Below are 18,507 nucleotides of genomic sequence, written 5' to 3' on the forward strand. Positions count from 1 at the left end.
TCACTACAGTGAACTCAGAGTGGCAGCAGTGGAGATCATACGAGGGAGTTGAATTTTGAACATGGTTTGACAGAGGCAATGAGATTGACTAATGGCTTAAATGTGGGATGTGAGAGAGGGAGATACTGAGTGGAAAAACTGCATGGGAAAAGGTCCTGGTTGAAGAATCATCAGCATGTTTAAGGCCTAGACCTAGGTGATCACCCCCACCAGGAGTAAAGAAGTGGGAGGCTTCTAATACTGAGTCTCAGGAAGAAGAGATGCCAGTATGGGGAATTGAAATGTGAAGACACAGCAAGAGAGGAGGTAGAAAACAGATGAGATTAGTGTCCTGCAGGCCAAGTGAAGAAAGAGTCATGGTTAGGTAAATACTGTAAATGAGCTGTTGAATTTCAAATCTAGAAGTCACTGTTACCCTAACTAGGTTTCGATGACAATGTGTGCAAAGGCTTGGTTAACGAAATAGGTTGTTTACATAGTGTAATACGTTTTAGGGTAATCTGTCTGGACTCCACCTCAGAGAAGCAGACTTTATATCGAACTTTCAGCTCCTCCGGTAGAAAGCACACATTTCCATCTTGTTATGTTATCATATTGCAATTGGTAGTTCTAACCTGGAGGGGATAGAAGTGTACAACTAGTGGGGGCATAATACCTGCAGCCACCCTAACAGTTAGGCCATTCATTGCCTTGCTGGGTAGGGAAACTTGACCAGTAGAAAAGTGCTTTCTGGGGCAAGGGAGGCCTTTCAGTGGCACATAGTTAATGGGGAGTGAAATCAAACCCTATCCTGTTGAATCCATGACTGCAATTGCAAAATGAGTGGAAAGGAAGAATTAAGGCAGATTGGACTCTTGCATGAGTTAATTCGATCCAGAATATGTGGTGCGCCGATCTGAATTTCCTTCGTCCATTAGATTAACTTTTCAGAAGATGAGTAGTGTTTGCATAGAGGCGTACTTCTTTTTCCTTTGGATGCCCACATGCTACAAAGAGTTAGGAAATGCCCAAGTTTTATTTAGATTAAACTCAAACTCACTGCTATCTAATAAATTCTGACACAGCGACCCTATTGGGACAGAAAAGGACTGTCCCTGTGGGTTTCTGAGACTATAAAGAGTCCATAAAACAAAAGTTTTGGGGAGTTAAAAGCCTCATTTTTCTCCTGAGGGGAGATTAGTGGTTCCGAACTGCCAACCCTGGTTAGCAGCCCAAAGTGTAACCCACTAAACTACTAAGAATCCACTGTCTTTTTAAGTCAGTTTTGTTATGAAACTGCCATGTTGGTAAAACATTCAGATAAAACTTAAGAATTGTTTGTTTTCTTGCTATTTTGTATCTTCTCCACATTAACAACATATTTATTTACCTATTTGCTCCTTCAGAATGTCATGGCTTTTAAACTTTTTTACTGAAATGTCAAAAATTATTAGAAAATTTGTAAAAGTTAAATGATAACTATACACAATCTAGAGTTCTCTCTAGCCATTTAAAGTTCTGATAAACAACATTTGAACGCTAATTTAAATGTGTAGCTAATTTTCTGGTGTCTTTCTTTAAAACTTAAATTATGTTTTAAGTTTTTCCTGGTAATATTGAACTCTAATATTTGTGTGTGATAATGTAACAATATGTAAACTTTATACTTTTAGGACAGTTTTAGAAGACGACAAAAAGAAAAGAGAAAAAGAATGAAGGTTAGTAAATTTCATAAGATTGGCAGTATTATACATTTATAATTTGGGAGGAAGCTATTCCTTACAGGAATTCCTAAGGAGGAATTGTCAAGGACATAAGTGTCCACCTGGCTTCGCTGCTTACCTGGAGAAATAAGAACAGCAGGTAAGGGTGGCACTTAGCTATTTGAATTTTAACAGGAATTAGGTTTTTTTTTTAATTAGGTATTTTTACAATTAAAAATAGTCGACCTGTCGTATTCCCTTAAACGTTATTATATTCTGTCTTCATACATATTTGATTACTCTTTTAGACCATATGACACTATAAAATTTGTTGTTTCTCTGGTCTGAAATCACCACTGACACCTTACACCTGCAGCGCTAAGCTCTCTAACTTGGTGAAGGTCAGAATGCTTTATGTTCTGATCCTATTCCAACCTCCTCCTTCATTCCTGTTGTTTTCTAAATACAGAGTCCCTTCTGACTCAGAAGTTTGCCTGTTTGCTGTGCCCCCAATCGTTACAATTCTCCTACCTTACCTTCTTGTTGCTTCTGTTCAGCATCCAGGTTGAGCAGTTCTTTATCTTAACTCTGGTGCTCTTTAGCTTGTGATTTTTGTAGTGTAAAAAATAAATATATTTTAGCGTCTCTTAAGTGCTTTAGCTTTGTTTTCCAGTTTAGTTTTAAACTTCTAGGGCTTTAGGAACTGCCTTTTGTTGTTGTTTATTAGAATTGAACAATTTTAAGATTCTAAAGAGGAAGAACCAGCTATATTTTTTTGCAGGTAAATTAAAAACCACGTAGAGGGGGTATATTTGGTTTCCACCTTACATATTTCTTTGTGTTATTCATCTACTTTATTAGTTAATTATTGTAATCTGGTATGGCTATAGTTGTTCTTTAAAAAAGTTTCATTGATTAAAAATTCACATATATATGTCCATAGTTGCTTCTAAAAAGAATTGCATCTCCATCATCACAGTTCTAGTGCACCTTCCCCCCTCCTGCACTCATTATTGGCTCCCCAATTCCCTTAAGCCTGCCCCCATCCCCAGATATGCTGTTACACCAGTCATTGTTTCTATGCATCCACTCTTTCTATGTTTCATAAACTAGGAAACATAATAAAAACAACAAAAAAACAAAAGGGGATGGGGAGAAAAGACCACTGGCAATATTAGAATAAGTCAAAGAGAAAAATTTCTCTCTTGGAACAGTCGAGAAATATTTAATACTAGGGCAAATTTAGAATGAGTCAAAAGAGAGGTCCACTGACCAGGTGTCCATGTTACACCATCGTTCCATCTACCATAATCAAGCCTACAGTAATCTCTGCCTGATAGTAAGGCTGTTTGAGTCCCTTGAATGTGGCCAGAGGTTTGATCAAATAGGTACTCTCCAGATGTATTTTGGACTCCCACTGCCCTCCATATCCTTCGTCACAATTTAAGCTCTGATACCTTTCCCCTCATCTTTGGATTTTGTTGTATGTCATCTTTGGATCATACAGGCTGGTGTGCTTCTTTGATGTGGACTTAGTTGAAGCCTCACTTTAATGGCTGTTTGTTTGAATAATAGCCTTTAAGATCCCAGACACTTGGAGTTGATAGCTGAGTACCATCTGCTTTCTTCACGGCTGTAACACTCCTATCTTCAGTGATTAGTTCATGAAGGCAAGGAGGGTTGAGCAGGGCCATGTCTTAAGAACGAGCTGTTCTTGGATTGGGGCTAGAATTGGGAGCCCAGAATCCATCTGCTTGTCCTTGTACAACTCTGGTTTATTAATCAATTCTAATATACTTCGAAATGGTTAAATTCTGTCAGTGCAAAGGACAAATAAAAAGTATATGTCCTTCGGTGTAAGATATGACAAAATAATAATTTATGACTTATCAAGAGTTCATGAGGGAGAGGGAGTTGGGGAGGGAGGGGGAAAATGAGCTGATGCCAAGGGCTTAGGTGGAGAGTAAATATTTTGAGAGTGATGAGGGGAATGAATGTACAAATGTGCTTTACGTAATTGATGTATGTATGGATTGTGATAAGAGTTGTATGAGCCTCTAATAAAATTATTTTTAAAAGTTATATGTCCTTAATATATCTTAAACTGTTATTTTTACTTTACTATTTTTTTTGATGTGTTTGCAAAATTTATTTGCATGTTGGGCCAAGTTCATTAAACTCTAAAAAACAAAAGTCCAAAGACTGGATCCTGGAGCTTTTAAAAAATGGCAGTTGAAATTAACAGTCCTTAAAGTCCTCCTTAAAGGAAGTCATAATGTTTCCGTTGTTTCTTGAGACTATAGATTTAGCAAAGATAGACTGATAGAGACGTCACTTGACAGATGGAATAGACATCAAAAGACCAATCTGTCATAATTAAACTATTTGAAAATTAACATATTCAAATATCAAATTATGAAACTACATAACAAATACAAATTTGTTAACTTTCAAAGTGGAACAAAGAAACAGTATTAATAAAGAGTGGTCTTTTTCATCATTCTCAAAAATTCTTCCTCATTTATTTCTCCATCGCCATCACGATCAGCTTCATCAAGCATCTCCTGAAGTTCGTCTGTCAAGTTTTCTCCTAGTTCCTTAGCAACCCTCTTGATGTTATTTAGTGTTATGCTTCCTGTATCATCGTCATCAAATAATTTGAAAGCCTTCAATATTTCTTCTTTTTCATCTTTTTCACTCATTTTCACACTCATTATGGCCAAAAAGTCTTCAAAACCAATAGTGCCAGTTCCTTTTTTGTCAATATCAGCTATCATTTTTTTAATTTCTTCTTTCTTTGGTTCAAATCCTAAGGCCCGCATGGCAATCTTCAATTCTTTCACATCTATGGTTCCAGATCCATCAACATCAAACAAATCAAAGGCTTCTTTAATTTCTTGCTTTTGGGTGTCATTCAATTCAACTTTTGCTGCTCTTTTCTTCCAGTGCTCCGCACTTGGATGGTAGCTGGATGCCATCACCCCATCCAACGGCCCCGGCGCCGCCTCGAAGCACAGGGACCCTTTACTATTATTTTTGTTGATATCTTGAGTGCTTCCTGAAATAGAAAGTAAACCATAGATTAGCTTAGTGAGACTTGGGGATACAAAGTCTCTCTCAGAATGATCTATAATAACATTTAGGGGATGAATACTAAATGTTGCAGACTTACTTACAGGTTATAAGTTACTATCAAATCAGAATAATACAATCCTGATGTTAGACTCTATTTGATCTTTTAGTGGTTTGGTAGTTAAAGTGAAAATCCTGTTCCATTGCCTTCTTTTCTCCCTGTCATCTAAATGAGATTTACTTTAATTTCTACATGTATTTCTATTTATGTTAGAGAGATCAACCTGCTTTCACTCCTTCTGGAATATTAACCCCTCAGGCCTTGGGTTCAAGAAATTCACCAGGTTCTCAAGTAGCCAATAATGCGAGACAAGCGGCCTATGAAATGAGGATGTACAATACCTCCGTAAGTGACTTTCCTAATGTGGCACAGAAACGTCGTAAATGTGCCACTTTTTACAATTGTATGTGTACATGTGTGCGTGTATTTGTATTTTTTTTCTCAATTTTGTTTTCCTTGAGATCTTTTTTAACAGTTACATTATCTGTGTCAATATGAAATATTTATGTGCAAGGTAAGTATGTTCAAATGTGAAGATTCTTCGAATATAGGAGATAGTTAATGTGAGATAGATAGGTTTTTGCATGTAAATGTTTCCCTCACTCTCCAAAGAGTCTGAGTGATGCTAAAAACAGGATGGGCTATTCGTATGTCTCATATCTGGAGAAAGAGAGAAGGGTTGGGTGGGTTTTGCTTACATTGTTTCTCCTTTCCTTCCAGCGATTAGTCATGGACATTGCAGAATAATATTTTTCAGTCTATAAAACAGATATTCTTCACTGCTTAAACTCTTGTTGTCCAACTCACATGTAAAATAGATCAAAATAATATTTTAAGATAGCCCTCATTGTTTCTGCTTGCCCTGATCTGAAACTCAGGAACTGAATAGATCACCCCATGTTATTCCACCTCGTTTGAACTTTGCAGTCCACACTCTGAAGCAATGTAATGCTGCCAGAAGAAATGTATCAGTTTACTGCTGGAGTGACAATTTCATGATCTCAGGACACATGGCAAAGCAGTGTGGAGGGAGAGAACAGATCATTAACATATACAGACAGCAGATAATGAAAACTATTGTTTATTTCAGGCTAGAAATTAGTAGAGAGAAAATGGTACGTCAGATTTGGCCTCTTGAAAAAAATTGCTGCAATATATCTAAGAAAAGTACATAAGCTTAAGTACTTAAATTTATTTTTATAAGCCTAAAAATCTCAATATCCTAAAAAGACAGAGTAGAATTGGCCCTTTGGGTTTCGGAGTCTGAAAATCTTTATTGAAGCAGACAGTCTCACTTAATGCGTAGCCCATATAACAACAGCACGCCTTTTTATTCCAATACTTAACTCTGTGTCTCTTATTGTAGAACACCCCTACATGTGGAATTCTTTGTCATATCAGAAAATTGATTCCGTATATATATTCACATAAGTGTTCAACCAGAAATTTTAGAGCCTTTAGATTAGAAATTTTGAGAAATGAGCCTTTGATTATCGTGACAGAAAACAGCTTGAGTCACCATTGTGTGTGTGAGTGTTTTCTTATAACGTATATTACTAAAGGTGGGATGCAGAGCAGGGAAAAGGGGGTGGGTTTAACAGTGAGATAACTGAATACTGTAGAAAAGAAAAGATTGAATTACATGGACACACCCCTCCTTCCCCCCCAGAAGAATTCACTTCAGAGAACAGCACTGAAGCTACAGTTCAGGGAGAGGGCGCGTCTGATCAGAGCACACAGGAGCAAATGAAGAGGGAAGCAGAGAGAGTAGAACACATCCTGGCCCACCAAACCTTGAGGACGAGATTCCTGATCAGGGCATCCAGTGCACAGTGAGGACCATAGGGCTGGCCCCACCACGAGACATGACATCCCTCACTGACCCATAGTGCTTGCTATAGGGGATAACACTGGAGACACAGTGTGGAAATTGTGCCCGATCTGACTCCATAGCACCGGGTGAAATGCTAAGGGCATGCAACAGAGCAGCAAGGGGAGCAGAGCAATGAAGTCCCTGGGGAAAACTAAAATTAAACTTTGGGGTCAGGGCGTGGTACCCTATCAGACTCGACTGGAAAACACTCAAAGGTCAACAAATAGACCTAGAACTATGTTTAGGCTTTTCTTTTTTGTGTGTTTGATATTTTGTTGTTGTTGCTTTGTGTTTTTGTTTTCTTTTGTTGCTTTGTTTTGCTATGTCTTTGCATATCTATATAGATAAGATAGGCGCTATAAACAATCTGGAGGAGAAACCAGGAGGACCAACAGTTCTGGGAGGACATGGCAGAGGGGGAGACAGGAAAAGAAGAGGGATGTCAACCAATCTAGGAACAAGGGAACAACAAGTGATCTAAAATCAATGGCGAGGAGGGTATAGTATGCCTGGTTCGGCTTAATCAAGGGCAGTGTAGCAGAAAGGAATTACTGAAACCTTAATGAAGGCCGAACATGATAGTGGGACAAGAGGAAAGTAAAGGAAAATAGGAAAGAACTAGGAGGCAAAGGACATTTGTAGAGGTCTAAAAACAGGCATGTACATATGTAAATATATAACGATAGGGAAATAGATCTGTGTACATATATTTATATGTTAAATATTAAGGTAGCAGATGGTCATTGGGCCTCCACTCAAGTGCTCCCTCAAAGCAAGAACACTTTGTTCTAATAACCTGGCATTCCGTGATGCTCACCTTCCTGACAAAATCGCTGAAGACAAAATGGGCGCATAAGCAAATATGGTGAAGAAAGCTTATGGGACCTGGCTATCAAAAGATAAAGCATCTGTGGCCTTAAAGTATTTAAGATAAACAAGCAGCTATCTAGCTGAGAAGCAACAAAATACACATGGAAGAAGCACACCAGCTTGTGTGATCAGGTGTTGATCAGGTTTCAGGGATCAAAGACCCAAAGCAAAAAATCATATCAATGTGATTGAGGGGGAGAACGGAGTGGAGACCCAAAGCCCGTCTGTAGACAATTGGACATCCCCTTACAGAAGCTTCACAAGGAAGAGATGAGCCAGTCAGAATACAGTATAGCACTGATGAAACATCCCACTTTCCTCTAGTTCTTTCATGCTTCTTCCCCCCCACTATCATGATCCCAATTTGACCTTATAAATCTGGCTAGACCAGAGGATGTACACTGGTACAGATAAGAGCTGGAAACACAGGGAATCCAGGACAGATAAAACCCTCAGGACCAATAATGAGAGTAGACATACCAGGAGGGTAAGGGATGGTGGGGGAAGAAAAGAGGAACCGATCACAATGATCTACATGTAACTCCTTCCTAGGGAGACAGACAATAGAAAATGGGAATAGGGAGACATCGGTCAGTGTAAGCCATGAAATAATAATTTATAAATTATCATGGGGGAGGGAGGGAGGGAGGGAGGGAATGTGGGAGAGGGAGGGAAGAAATGAAGGTCTGATACCATGGACTCAAGTAGAAAGAAAATGTTTTTAAATGATAATGGCAACATATGTATAAGCGTACTTGACATGATGGATATGTGGATTGTAATAAGAGCTGTATAAACCCCCAATAAAATGATTTTTTAAAAGAAGAACGAGAAAAGATTGATAACCACTTTCAAGATAATAGTAACTGGAAGCCTACACAGAACCTACTGAGGCTGGTTTGAGAATTCAAATACGCTGTTTATCTGAATCAAACTTATTGCTACCTAGTTGACTTTGACTCATAGAAATTCTGTATAGCGTTTCTGTATAGTAAATCTGTACAGGAGCAGACAGCCCCTGTTTTTCTCTTGCGCAAGGTGACTGATGAGTTTGAACTGCTGACCTAGGAGTTAGCAATCCAACACTTACCAACAGTCTTACCAGAGGTTCCTTATAGAATGCTTTTTTCCTTTTCTCAGGGAAGCAGATTAAGTAAACTTATGCCAGTTGTGATGGCTTTAAGATTCCATGATTGTATTCAGGCTTCACAGGATTAGCCCCACTGTTGATTAGTAATGTCTGCCATAGGAAGATGTCTGCCATAGGGAGATGTGCTGATAAAGTTGCTTATTCAATCTTGTTTTAATCCCTCCAGACACAGTTATGTGTAAATGGTATGGAACTGGATTATTTAAATATGGATTTTCTTTGAGAATGTGCCTAATTTAAGCAATTCATGATATCAAGTTACCATTTCTTTAATGAAGCCATTAAGGGGACACTTTAAATTTATGGATTCCTGTTTTATTTTTTCTGAGATATTTGCTCATATTGATCTCTAGTATTTGACTCTAGCATAATCAACATTGTTTCATTATTTAAATAGCTTCCATTTCCTCATAGATAGGTGACTTTAAGTTTTGCATTTTTGACCACTTTTTATTCTATATGATGCTTGCTATCTTCATTAAATTTTGGAAGGTAATATTTTGGAAGGATTTGTTTTCTGCTCATCCTTAATTTAAAAGAATCGGATATGCAGAGAAAATACTGTATTTGTTGGTAAGGTAACCAGAAGAGAACAAGAGGGGATTCAGTGTTACAGGGCAGGAAGCCACTTATTATCTAGAGATGAAGTTTGTGTCTAGCTAGTCAGAATCAGATTGGGAAAGTTTGCTTTTCATATAAGTTCTTTGTACTTAGACTTTTTTGTTTTTAAACCGTCTTGGAAACCCAGAGGGGTAGTTTTACTCTGCCCTGTATGATTCATATGAGTGTGTTGGCTTTAACTTGGAGGATGTGTCTAAAGTAAACGATTTGGACAAAGCCCTAAGGATTCCTTCAGTGGCTAAATTTTGGGAGTAGCTAGCTAGCCCATCATTTTTATGTCATTGTCTGGACCTGTCCACTGTCATCAAGTCAATTCCAACTCACAGTGACCCTATGTTGACTTTTCTGGGACTGTAAATCTCTTTAAAAATTTATTTTTAACAATTTTCTAATAAACCTTGGGTAAGGGTTTAAGTTTCTGGTCATCCATTTTGTATTACAAAATTTAAGCTAATCACCAGCCCTTCTAGTAGTAATCCCCCCCCCCCCACCGCCTTCCCTTTGATCTCTCTTTTCCCTGATGTAAAATTCTGCCTTCCCCTTCACCCAAGTTAACACCTGTCTACCCTCTGCTATTGCTCTACCTTTCCTCTTGTGCCTTCCCTTTGGTAATCATCAAAGTCCTTCGGTGTGAAGCACGTTGTCTTAATTTTTTCTTTATAACAGTGGCCTCATAAAATATTTGCCCTTTGTGCTTAATTAATTTCATTTAACATAATGGGTGCTTTGTGATTCCTTGTATTTTAGTGATGTAGTCCATCATTATCAAAGTATTTGATTTGTAGTTATATTTGTATTTATCAAAGTTTGTCAGTTTTCCTATTGTGGGGCGTTTAGGTTATTTCTGTGTTCTTACTGGAGTTGGGCTATTCATGGAAATGTTACCTTCATGATTTAATCCAAACCTGTAGGGAAAGAACAGTGATGATGCTGTACTAAGTGGCTGACTGCCTCTGGGCAACCAGCACGCGCTGGTCTTTCACACACATTGTGTCATTTTGTCCTCGAAGTGACCTGTACAGAGATGAGACATTCTGATCCCCATTTTAAGATGAGGGTCTCAAAAGTTAAAGGAATTACTCAAGGCTACTAAAGGCTGGATTTGGTATTTTAGCTCAAATCGATCTGACCGAAAATACTTCATATCACAAACAACAGTGCATTTCTATTTCTATTCCTATTAAATGTTTTCAGTATTGGATACACATTATCATTTAACACTTAAATTTTATTCGCCTGTGATGTTACCTACCTTTCTGGTAGGTAAATAACCATAAGCATTTAGGAAATAGTAATATGACTTTATATAACATACATAAAACATTAGTGGGAAACATGTTCTGCCCCTTTTCTGGCGTTTTTGAACTTTTAAGTAGCTAAAGTTTAAGATTTTCTTTAAATCTTTAAATGTATGTAATCCTAAATTTGAAGTGTCATGAAGATTTTGAAGTTATAATCAAGGCCGCATTTTTATAAGATGATTAGTAGACTTTTAAATAGACTATTTTTTGAAGCCATTTTAGGATTATAGGAAAATTGTAGAAAGCCATTTTCTCCTTTCCCCCAACGTCCTCTCAGTAAACATGACATGTAATCCATTTATTATAATTGGTAAAATCAAAGAATTCTGTAGTTTACATAGGGAGCCCTGGTGAAGCAAAGGGACAAGCATTGAACTGCTGATTGAAAGGAGGGGGTGGGGTTTGAACTCAGCAGCTTCTCCAGGGATCAGTGTGTGGCACGCTGCTCCCATGAGGATTTACGGCCTTGGAAACCCTAGGGAGCAGTGCTGCCCTGTGTCCCACAGGGTCGCTGTGAAGAGGGATTGACGTAAAGGCAGTAAGTGTAGTTTACATAAGGTACATTTAAAATAATTAAACGTGCATTAATTTAATTAGATGTATCTAACCTTACATATGATATTTTTGTAGAGTGTGTGTGTTGTTTCTGCCCTTCCTTTTACTTCCCACTTCCAACTGTGCTGCTTGATGAGTGTAAAATGATTGTAAATTTGTCACCAGAAGGCACACACTCTAGGGGGAAGGATTAAGTCCTATAATTAAAAAAAATATTTTTTTCTTAAGTAGTTTTTACCCCAGTGTTTCAATTCTTTTGAAATTAAGTATGGGATATTTGGAACTATCATTCTTTCTTGAGGTGGTGTACAGTAGCTAAGAGTATATTTACCATATTTTTAAATAGCTCATAAAAATGTGTTACTGGGAAGCTTGGTGGTGGGCAATGACAGTTGGACTTAATACCGTATGCAAAATGAATAATTAAAGGCTTCTTTGTGTTGTAATTGTCTACAGAGTCCTTCTGTATCTCCCAATACAAGTTTCACTTCTGATGGCTGCCCGTCTCCACTTGGAGGAATTAAGCGAAAAGCAGAAGACAGTGACAGTGAGCCTGAGCCAGAGGATAATGTCAGGTGAAGCCATTTTTTGGTAGTACTTTGTTAGCAAATTGCTTAAATAGATGTAGTCTAATTAAAACTATTTATGTTAGAGCACCAGTGCCTGCAGATGCTTGTATGTGATCTTTTTATCCACCAGTAATTAATGTGGAGGGGTAGAATAGTCAGTAAATTCCAGTGAGATATGTAAGTGATAGCTGTTAAACCTAAGTATCTAGATTAGTATGCATACAGGTTTTCATCTTTCAAGCCACTTTTCCCTCTGAGACCAGGCGATAGATCAGCTAGATATGAGGTATTTATCTCTGACTATGTGATCTGAATGTTACGTTTTTGAAATTAAATTTTCAAGTTGTTTAACCCAGAACGTTCCGTTATACTTGGACTGCTTAATGAGGTGTGCTTTAATTCTTTCCACATAAAAAAGTTCTTCCTAAAATATTATATACAAAAATCATTCTGTTAAGAAATACATATGTATATTTTCAAAAGCTTGGCATATAAACAATTATATTTCATGACAGTGTAGTTTCCCTTTAGTTAAATATAGGATCATTACACAATAAGATTGAACATGAATTTAATCATATATTTAAATCTAAATTTGAACCCTGACTTTAACAGCAAGAAGCCAACTCTCAATAAGTCTGACTTAATACGAATACAGGAATAAAATATACAGGAAAACTTGTGAAAACCAGAGCCAATGTAAGACGAAGCCTTGTCAGGGAAGGAAAACCCAGCTGTTTCCACTAAAATGTGGAAACAGGACAAACTTGCAAGACTGAGAAAAGCAAGGTCGTCCCATGGGATTCTCACTCTCACAGGCGTTTCTGCGCATTTCAAAGTTAAACAGGAAAAGCAAAGTCGGCTACAGCACACGCTTTTTAATGAGATGTGGAAAGAGTATGGTTTGTATGTGAACTGCAATCAACCTGGAAGATTTGGTCCATGGTAGAAAATAGCCCTTAATGGAGAATCACCTTGATATTCTCTAATTGCCACCCCCCCTTTTAAAAACTTTTTTTTGTGTCGGGTGGGGGGGGGTGGGGGGTGGGGGGGTGAGGACCTTTGATAGCTTTGTATTTTAGAGAGTTAGAAATGGGTACTTAAATTATTTTTACTTTGAGTGGAAATGTGGTTTCTCACATGACATTTGTCAGGGATTAGTGATTGCTAAGTGGATGAATTGACCTGCTTCTAGGTACATTGCACAGCATACACACACCACACCTGTACATCTCCTTTCCTTCAGCAAACAAAAACGGAGAACCGAAAGTGGTAACAGGTCACATAGGTATACTTAGAATTGCTGTGGTTTTACAGATTAGTTTTTATAAGTTATTTTTTAATCTTCTAAAAATTAACTGAGAGAGCCCTTCTTTTTCTACCTAGTAGCTTAATTGACTATATAGTTAAGTATAGTCACTTTAATAAAATAAACTAAAGAACTTGGACTACATAAAATACCATTAGTACTTGGATCTTAAAATCACAATTAGAAAGCATGTAAAGGAGCATTAAAATTTGAGCAAAACATGTTTGGTATGTAACAAATGGTGGTTTTCACCTTCCCCCCCAAAAAATATGGTTTTATGATGCTCTTGTTGGAATCAGTTTTTGTTCACAATCTAAAAGTTAATAAATCTTGTGAAAGTAGACATTTTAGCAATAATTATATCAATTTATTTTAGTAATACTTCTAAAATATTAATTAAAGAAACTACTTTTGCCTAATTTTCAGGTTATGGGAAGCTGGTTGGAAGCAGCGATATTATAAAAACAAATTTGATGTCGATGCAGCTGATGAAAAATTTCGCCGTAAAGTCGTACAGTCTTATGTTGAAGGGCTTTGCTGGGTTCTTCGATATTATTACCAGGTACAAAACGATTTTTCTTTTTATCAACAGCTAATAGTTTAAAAAGGATAGTAGCTTTTACAATACTAAATATTAATTTTTGAAGTGATTCATCAAGTAAAACACAGGCCCATTTTCAGTAACTTTCTGTTCTCAAATTTATTACCTCGAATAGTATTTGTTTTACCATTTGCAGGTAGTTTTGCTGGGATAAATATTTCACCATGAAATAATTTGGTTAACTTTCTTTAAAATGATTAATGTTTTGTTTATTTTTAATTAGAAAACAAAGAAAAGGAGTACCTAGTGGTCACTAAACAAAATCCCCGAACAAAGGACAAAAGCCTAGAATTGGAGAGGAATAGGAATCACAGCAGTCTCTCCGTTTACTGTGGTGATGGTATAGGAAGTGCCTTGTTACCGGAGAACTGTGCTTCTCATTTAAACCTTCAGATTGTTGAGAAATCAGATGAGGGATTAGAGCACTGAAAGTTAATGTCTAGTTTTTTGCTGAGAGCAAACCACGTTGAAGTTGGTGGAATCTGTGAGTAAATGAACTTTTAAGTCAGAAATAACATACTATCATTTGTAAAATACTTAAGTGCAAGTTTTACTCCTACTTTCAAGAGTTAGTTCCTTAGACAAAGCCAAAACACATGTCAAAAAGATTATTTCTGGTTGTATAATACGAAGGATATAATCCACGGCACTGAATTTGTATGTAGAATTTGTGGTATTGGAGAATGTTTTACTGTGTATATTTTTGTCCCAATTAGAAAAAAGATAATTACATGAATAACAATGAGTACAAGGAAGAAGAGAATGTTCTAGGATTGAATGTGATGTCAGTTGTACAACTCTTCTTGATAATGATTGAATTGAATTGTATGATATGTGAATGAGTGCTAAAAAACACTGCAAATCTTTATAGAAGTAGAAAACTTGGTATTTTCCCCAAGGAGTAGCTGGTAGGTGGGGTTAGCAGCCCAACGCATAACCCACTATGCCAACAGGGCTCTTTAAAAATATACTAGGGAATTATAAAACCAACTTTTGACTCTTTCACTCTGAGCCACTCTGTTTGTCCATCTACGTGTTCATTAAGTATCAGTTGTAACTGCTCTTGTTGTATTTGATGATAGCAGCTCACGTGCTGGCAAGAAATGTCACCAAATATATTTTAAAGATAAAGTTTGACATTCAGTAGTGGTTATAAAAGATGCTTTTAGTGTTTTTAAAGTCGCCATTGAAATTGAGGTGTAAGGACTGTGAAATATTTACCACAAGTCATAGTTTTTTTGTTTGTTTGTTTTTACGTGGGGAAAGCATTTATGGGGTGTCAGGATAGAAAGAGTGCAGACTCCGCAGCCTCCTGCCCTGGGCTTGGGAGTCCTGAGGTACTGGAGCCGCCTGATGATTGGGTGCTCAGCCATTCACTGAATGGAAACTCACCAGCTTAGGCCACTCCTGTGTACTCCCCAGACACTGCTTAAGTCGTGTGTTTTATAAATAAGATTTTATAGGTTGACATTCTAATTTTATGTGGTTTTTTTCTTTTTCTCAAAGTACCCACCATTAACACGGGGTGTTTTTTTGCTACTGTTTTTATTATTTTAGGGCTGTGCTTCCTGGAAGTGGTATTACCCATTCCATTATGCACCATTTGCTTCAGACTTTGAAGGGATTGCAGGCATGCCTTCTGATTTTGAGAAGGGCACAGAACCGGTAAGCTTGATGATTTAAGATAAAATTCATAGAATTTTGACTTGAGTAAAACGTGTGTGTCTTTAACTTTTTTTTCTCTTACAGTTTAAGCCACTTGAGCAACTTATGGGAGTTTTTCCAGCTGCGAGTGGTAACTTTCTCCCTCCATCATGGCGGAAGCTCATGAGTGATCCTGTGAGTTTCTTTGTATTTTGAATGTGACGACGGTGATTGGATTTTTTGTCATGTTTTTCACTTACATTAGTCACAGTTTCTTTGCATCGTAGCTAAAATAATGAAGTATATAAATAAAATTAATGAATATGCATATTTTTATACCCCCAGCTTTTTTCATAGCCGACTTGTAAGTTTTCAATTTTATTTCTCAGTCACCAGTGGTGACGACCAGTGCTAAAAAGACTGGGTAACTGAAGTCACCTTTAAGCTGGCTGTGTCTACTGGCTAGAAGGAGTGGAGAATTAGACCTGGGGAAGTAGGAAGTATTAGTGTCCAGAAACTCTGCTTGACACGACCTTCGGTCTACAGTTGTCAATTCTAAAATTCTTAGTAGAGTAATGCCTTTTTAAAAAATCTTTAAGACAGTAAAGTTGTGAGATTTTATTAGAGCTGTGATTAATGAATATATATCTAAATATTTAAAGGACACTTCATTTTCTAGCTAGTTTTAGGAACTTAAATAGTTATTGCACTTTTTTTGTGACAGATGTGTAATTTTTGTCTTAATTCTATACTTGTCACCCTAATGAAGGATTCTAGTATAATTGATTTCTACCCTGAAGATTTTGCAATTGATTTGAATGGGAAGAAATATGCATGGCAAGGTAAAAATTCAACAATCCTCTCTTTAAAATAATTTTTTCATTTGTTTGTTTTTAATTCATTTTATTGGGGGCTCATACAACTCTTAACACCATCCATCCATCCATCCATCCATCCATCCATCCATCCATCCATCCATCCCATCATCCATCCATCCATTGTATGTCAAGCACACTTGTATATTTGTCGCCCTCATCATTCTCAAAACATTTGCTCTTCATTTAAGCCCTTGTTATCAGCTCCTTATATTTTTCCCTCTGTCTCCACTCCCCCTCCCTCATGAACCCTTGATAATTTATAAATTATTATTATTTTTTCATGTCTTACACTGTCTGACGGACCCCTCTTCACCCACTTTTCTGTTGTCCGTCCCCCAGGGAGGAGGTTATATGTAGATCCTTACTATCGGTACCCAGTTTCTACCCCACCTTGCCTCCACCCTCCGTCCGGTATTGCCACTCTCACCACTGGTCCTGAAGGGATCATCTGTCTTGGATTCCCTGTATTTCCAGTTCCTAACCGTACCAGTGTACATCCTCTGGTCTAGCTGGATTGACCAAATATGATTTATGGGATAAAAGAATTATCTATAGAAGATAAAACATTTTAAAAATTATATGTGAAAATTGATATTTTCCCTTTTGATTTAGGATTGGCGATAATATTTTAATGTTAACATTCTGATACACAGTAAATTGGATTGAAATACATTAATTGCTATACCTTTCTTCTCCTTTGTAGTTAATGGTTCTTGCTCTATTCCGTCAGTATATCATTATCCCCCTTTAAGGATACTGATAGATGTAGAAACATAATAGATAGCATTCAGAGAGAAATTAATTTATACTCTATTTAAACTTTAGAAAAGCTCATGAAGCACTTTTTAATTAAATACTTGTTAATGTTCATTACTTAAAGTTTATTTCCTCTTTATTACATATTTTCTCATGCCTTCTGTTAACATTTTATAAGAATGTTAATGTGAATTTATGTTAATACTAAATACATGTGAAGTATTAGCTACTCAACTAATATATGCTGATGATTGAATATAATGTACAGTAGAATCTCTTATACAGTAAACAAATTATGGTTTTATAATATGGCCCCTTAGTAACAAATTTGTTTTTTTAGATAGTTTTATTCATGCAAGCATGTTCAGAAGAGTTGTACACTCATCACCACAATCACTTTCAGAATGTTTTCTTGTAGTCATTCCTGTTAGCTCCCCACTTACCCCCAACCTCACTGTCATGCTCCTAGATAATTATAAATCCAGTTATTATTTGTATAGAATAATATACAGAAAATCACACAAAGCACAAATAGGAAGGAAACAAACAAAAATCTAACAACATTGACTAGCCTACACAGAAAACCTCAAAAGAAAAGAAAATTAAAAAAAATGAAAATAACTTTAAACTAGGTAAAAAAGCAGATCAAGTGAAAAGGTGTTACATTTTAATCTAACTACGTATGCCATATTGACTTTAGAATGCTTTCTCTCAAATAGCAAGGCTATTCACAACCTTGGACTATGGTCACAGGGAGTTAGTTCTCTGGAGGCTTAATCCATGCAGGGGTCCTGCAAATAGATTTGGGGCTTCCACTGTCATCCATAGCCTTCTGTAAAGTGGGCACTCCATTTAGATTTGGATTTTACTACATACATTTTTGGATCATATAGGCTGGTGTGCTTCTTCCATATGGACTTAATTGACACCTCACTAAGTTGGCTGTTTGTTTGAGGACAAGCTTTCAACACCATTCTTTCTGATAAGTGGGCACTATTTGGTTTCTTCCCTGTACTTTGCTGTATCACCCATATCTACAATGACCTCTTTGTGAGGGCAAATATCAAGGAAGGCCATATCATTAGAATTTACTGTTCTTAGATTGGGGTTAGGATTAAGTCATACATGTATGGTTTCTCTATGTGTTGCTGGTTCATTTTAGAGACAGTGTTATCATTTTAGCATAGAGAACATTATCCAATCATCTCCCTAGGGCATAAAGTAATTTTATTGACAGTGTCATTAATTGAGCCAGTGATACAGAAATGTTGAGAAATGGAAACTATACAACTATAGGCCAGCTCAAGATTACAATGCATGAAATGTTGACTTGTATAGACTAAACTCTTAAGTGACTGGACACTGTTTACATGAACTGTGGGAGTTGGTGATGGGACAACGCTCTCAGTAACATTCAGTCACAAAGGTGGATCTATGCCTACCAGACTAATACATGTTATAAGAAAGCAAGAGACCATTAAAATAGTAAATATATGGTGGTTCTGAGTCACTGTTAATTGGATACCCTCAAAGCAAGAGATCCTAACCAGAATTTAGTGAGTGCA

At 36.9% G+C, this 18,507-nt stretch overlaps 1 protein-coding gene and 1 pseudogene across 1 annotated transcript in view; one reads left to right on the forward strand and one right to left on the reverse strand.

Annotated features, from left to right (window-relative positions):
- XRN2 (5'-3' exoribonuclease 2) overlaps nucleotides 1-18,507 on the forward strand; it is a 95,214-nt gene that overhangs the window by 25,615 nt on the left and 51,092 nt on the right. Inside the window, exons 14-20 of the mRNA XM_075564048.1 lie at nucleotides 1,653-1,697; nucleotides 5,029-5,160; nucleotides 11,642-11,760; nucleotides 13,490-13,625; nucleotides 15,222-15,329; nucleotides 15,414-15,503; nucleotides 16,078-16,150. Coding sequence (XP_075420163.1) covers nucleotides 1,653-1,697; nucleotides 5,029-5,160; nucleotides 11,642-11,760; nucleotides 13,490-13,625; nucleotides 15,222-15,329; nucleotides 15,414-15,503; nucleotides 16,078-16,150 — 703 coding nt within the window. The remainder of the gene's footprint in view (nucleotides 1-1,652; nucleotides 1,698-5,028; nucleotides 5,161-11,641; nucleotides 11,761-13,489; nucleotides 13,626-15,221; nucleotides 15,330-15,413; nucleotides 15,504-16,077; nucleotides 16,151-18,507) is intronic.
- Nucleotides 3,974-4,697, reverse strand: LOC142422480 (centrin-4 pseudogene; annotated as a pseudogene).

The sequence above is a fragment of the Tenrec ecaudatus genome, chromosome 12 (assembly GCF_050624435.1).
Source record: "Tenrec ecaudatus isolate mTenEca1 chromosome 12, mTenEca1.hap1, whole genome shotgun sequence".
Classification (NCBI taxonomy): domain Eukaryota; kingdom Metazoa; phylum Chordata; class Mammalia; order Afrosoricida; family Tenrecidae; genus Tenrec; species Tenrec ecaudatus.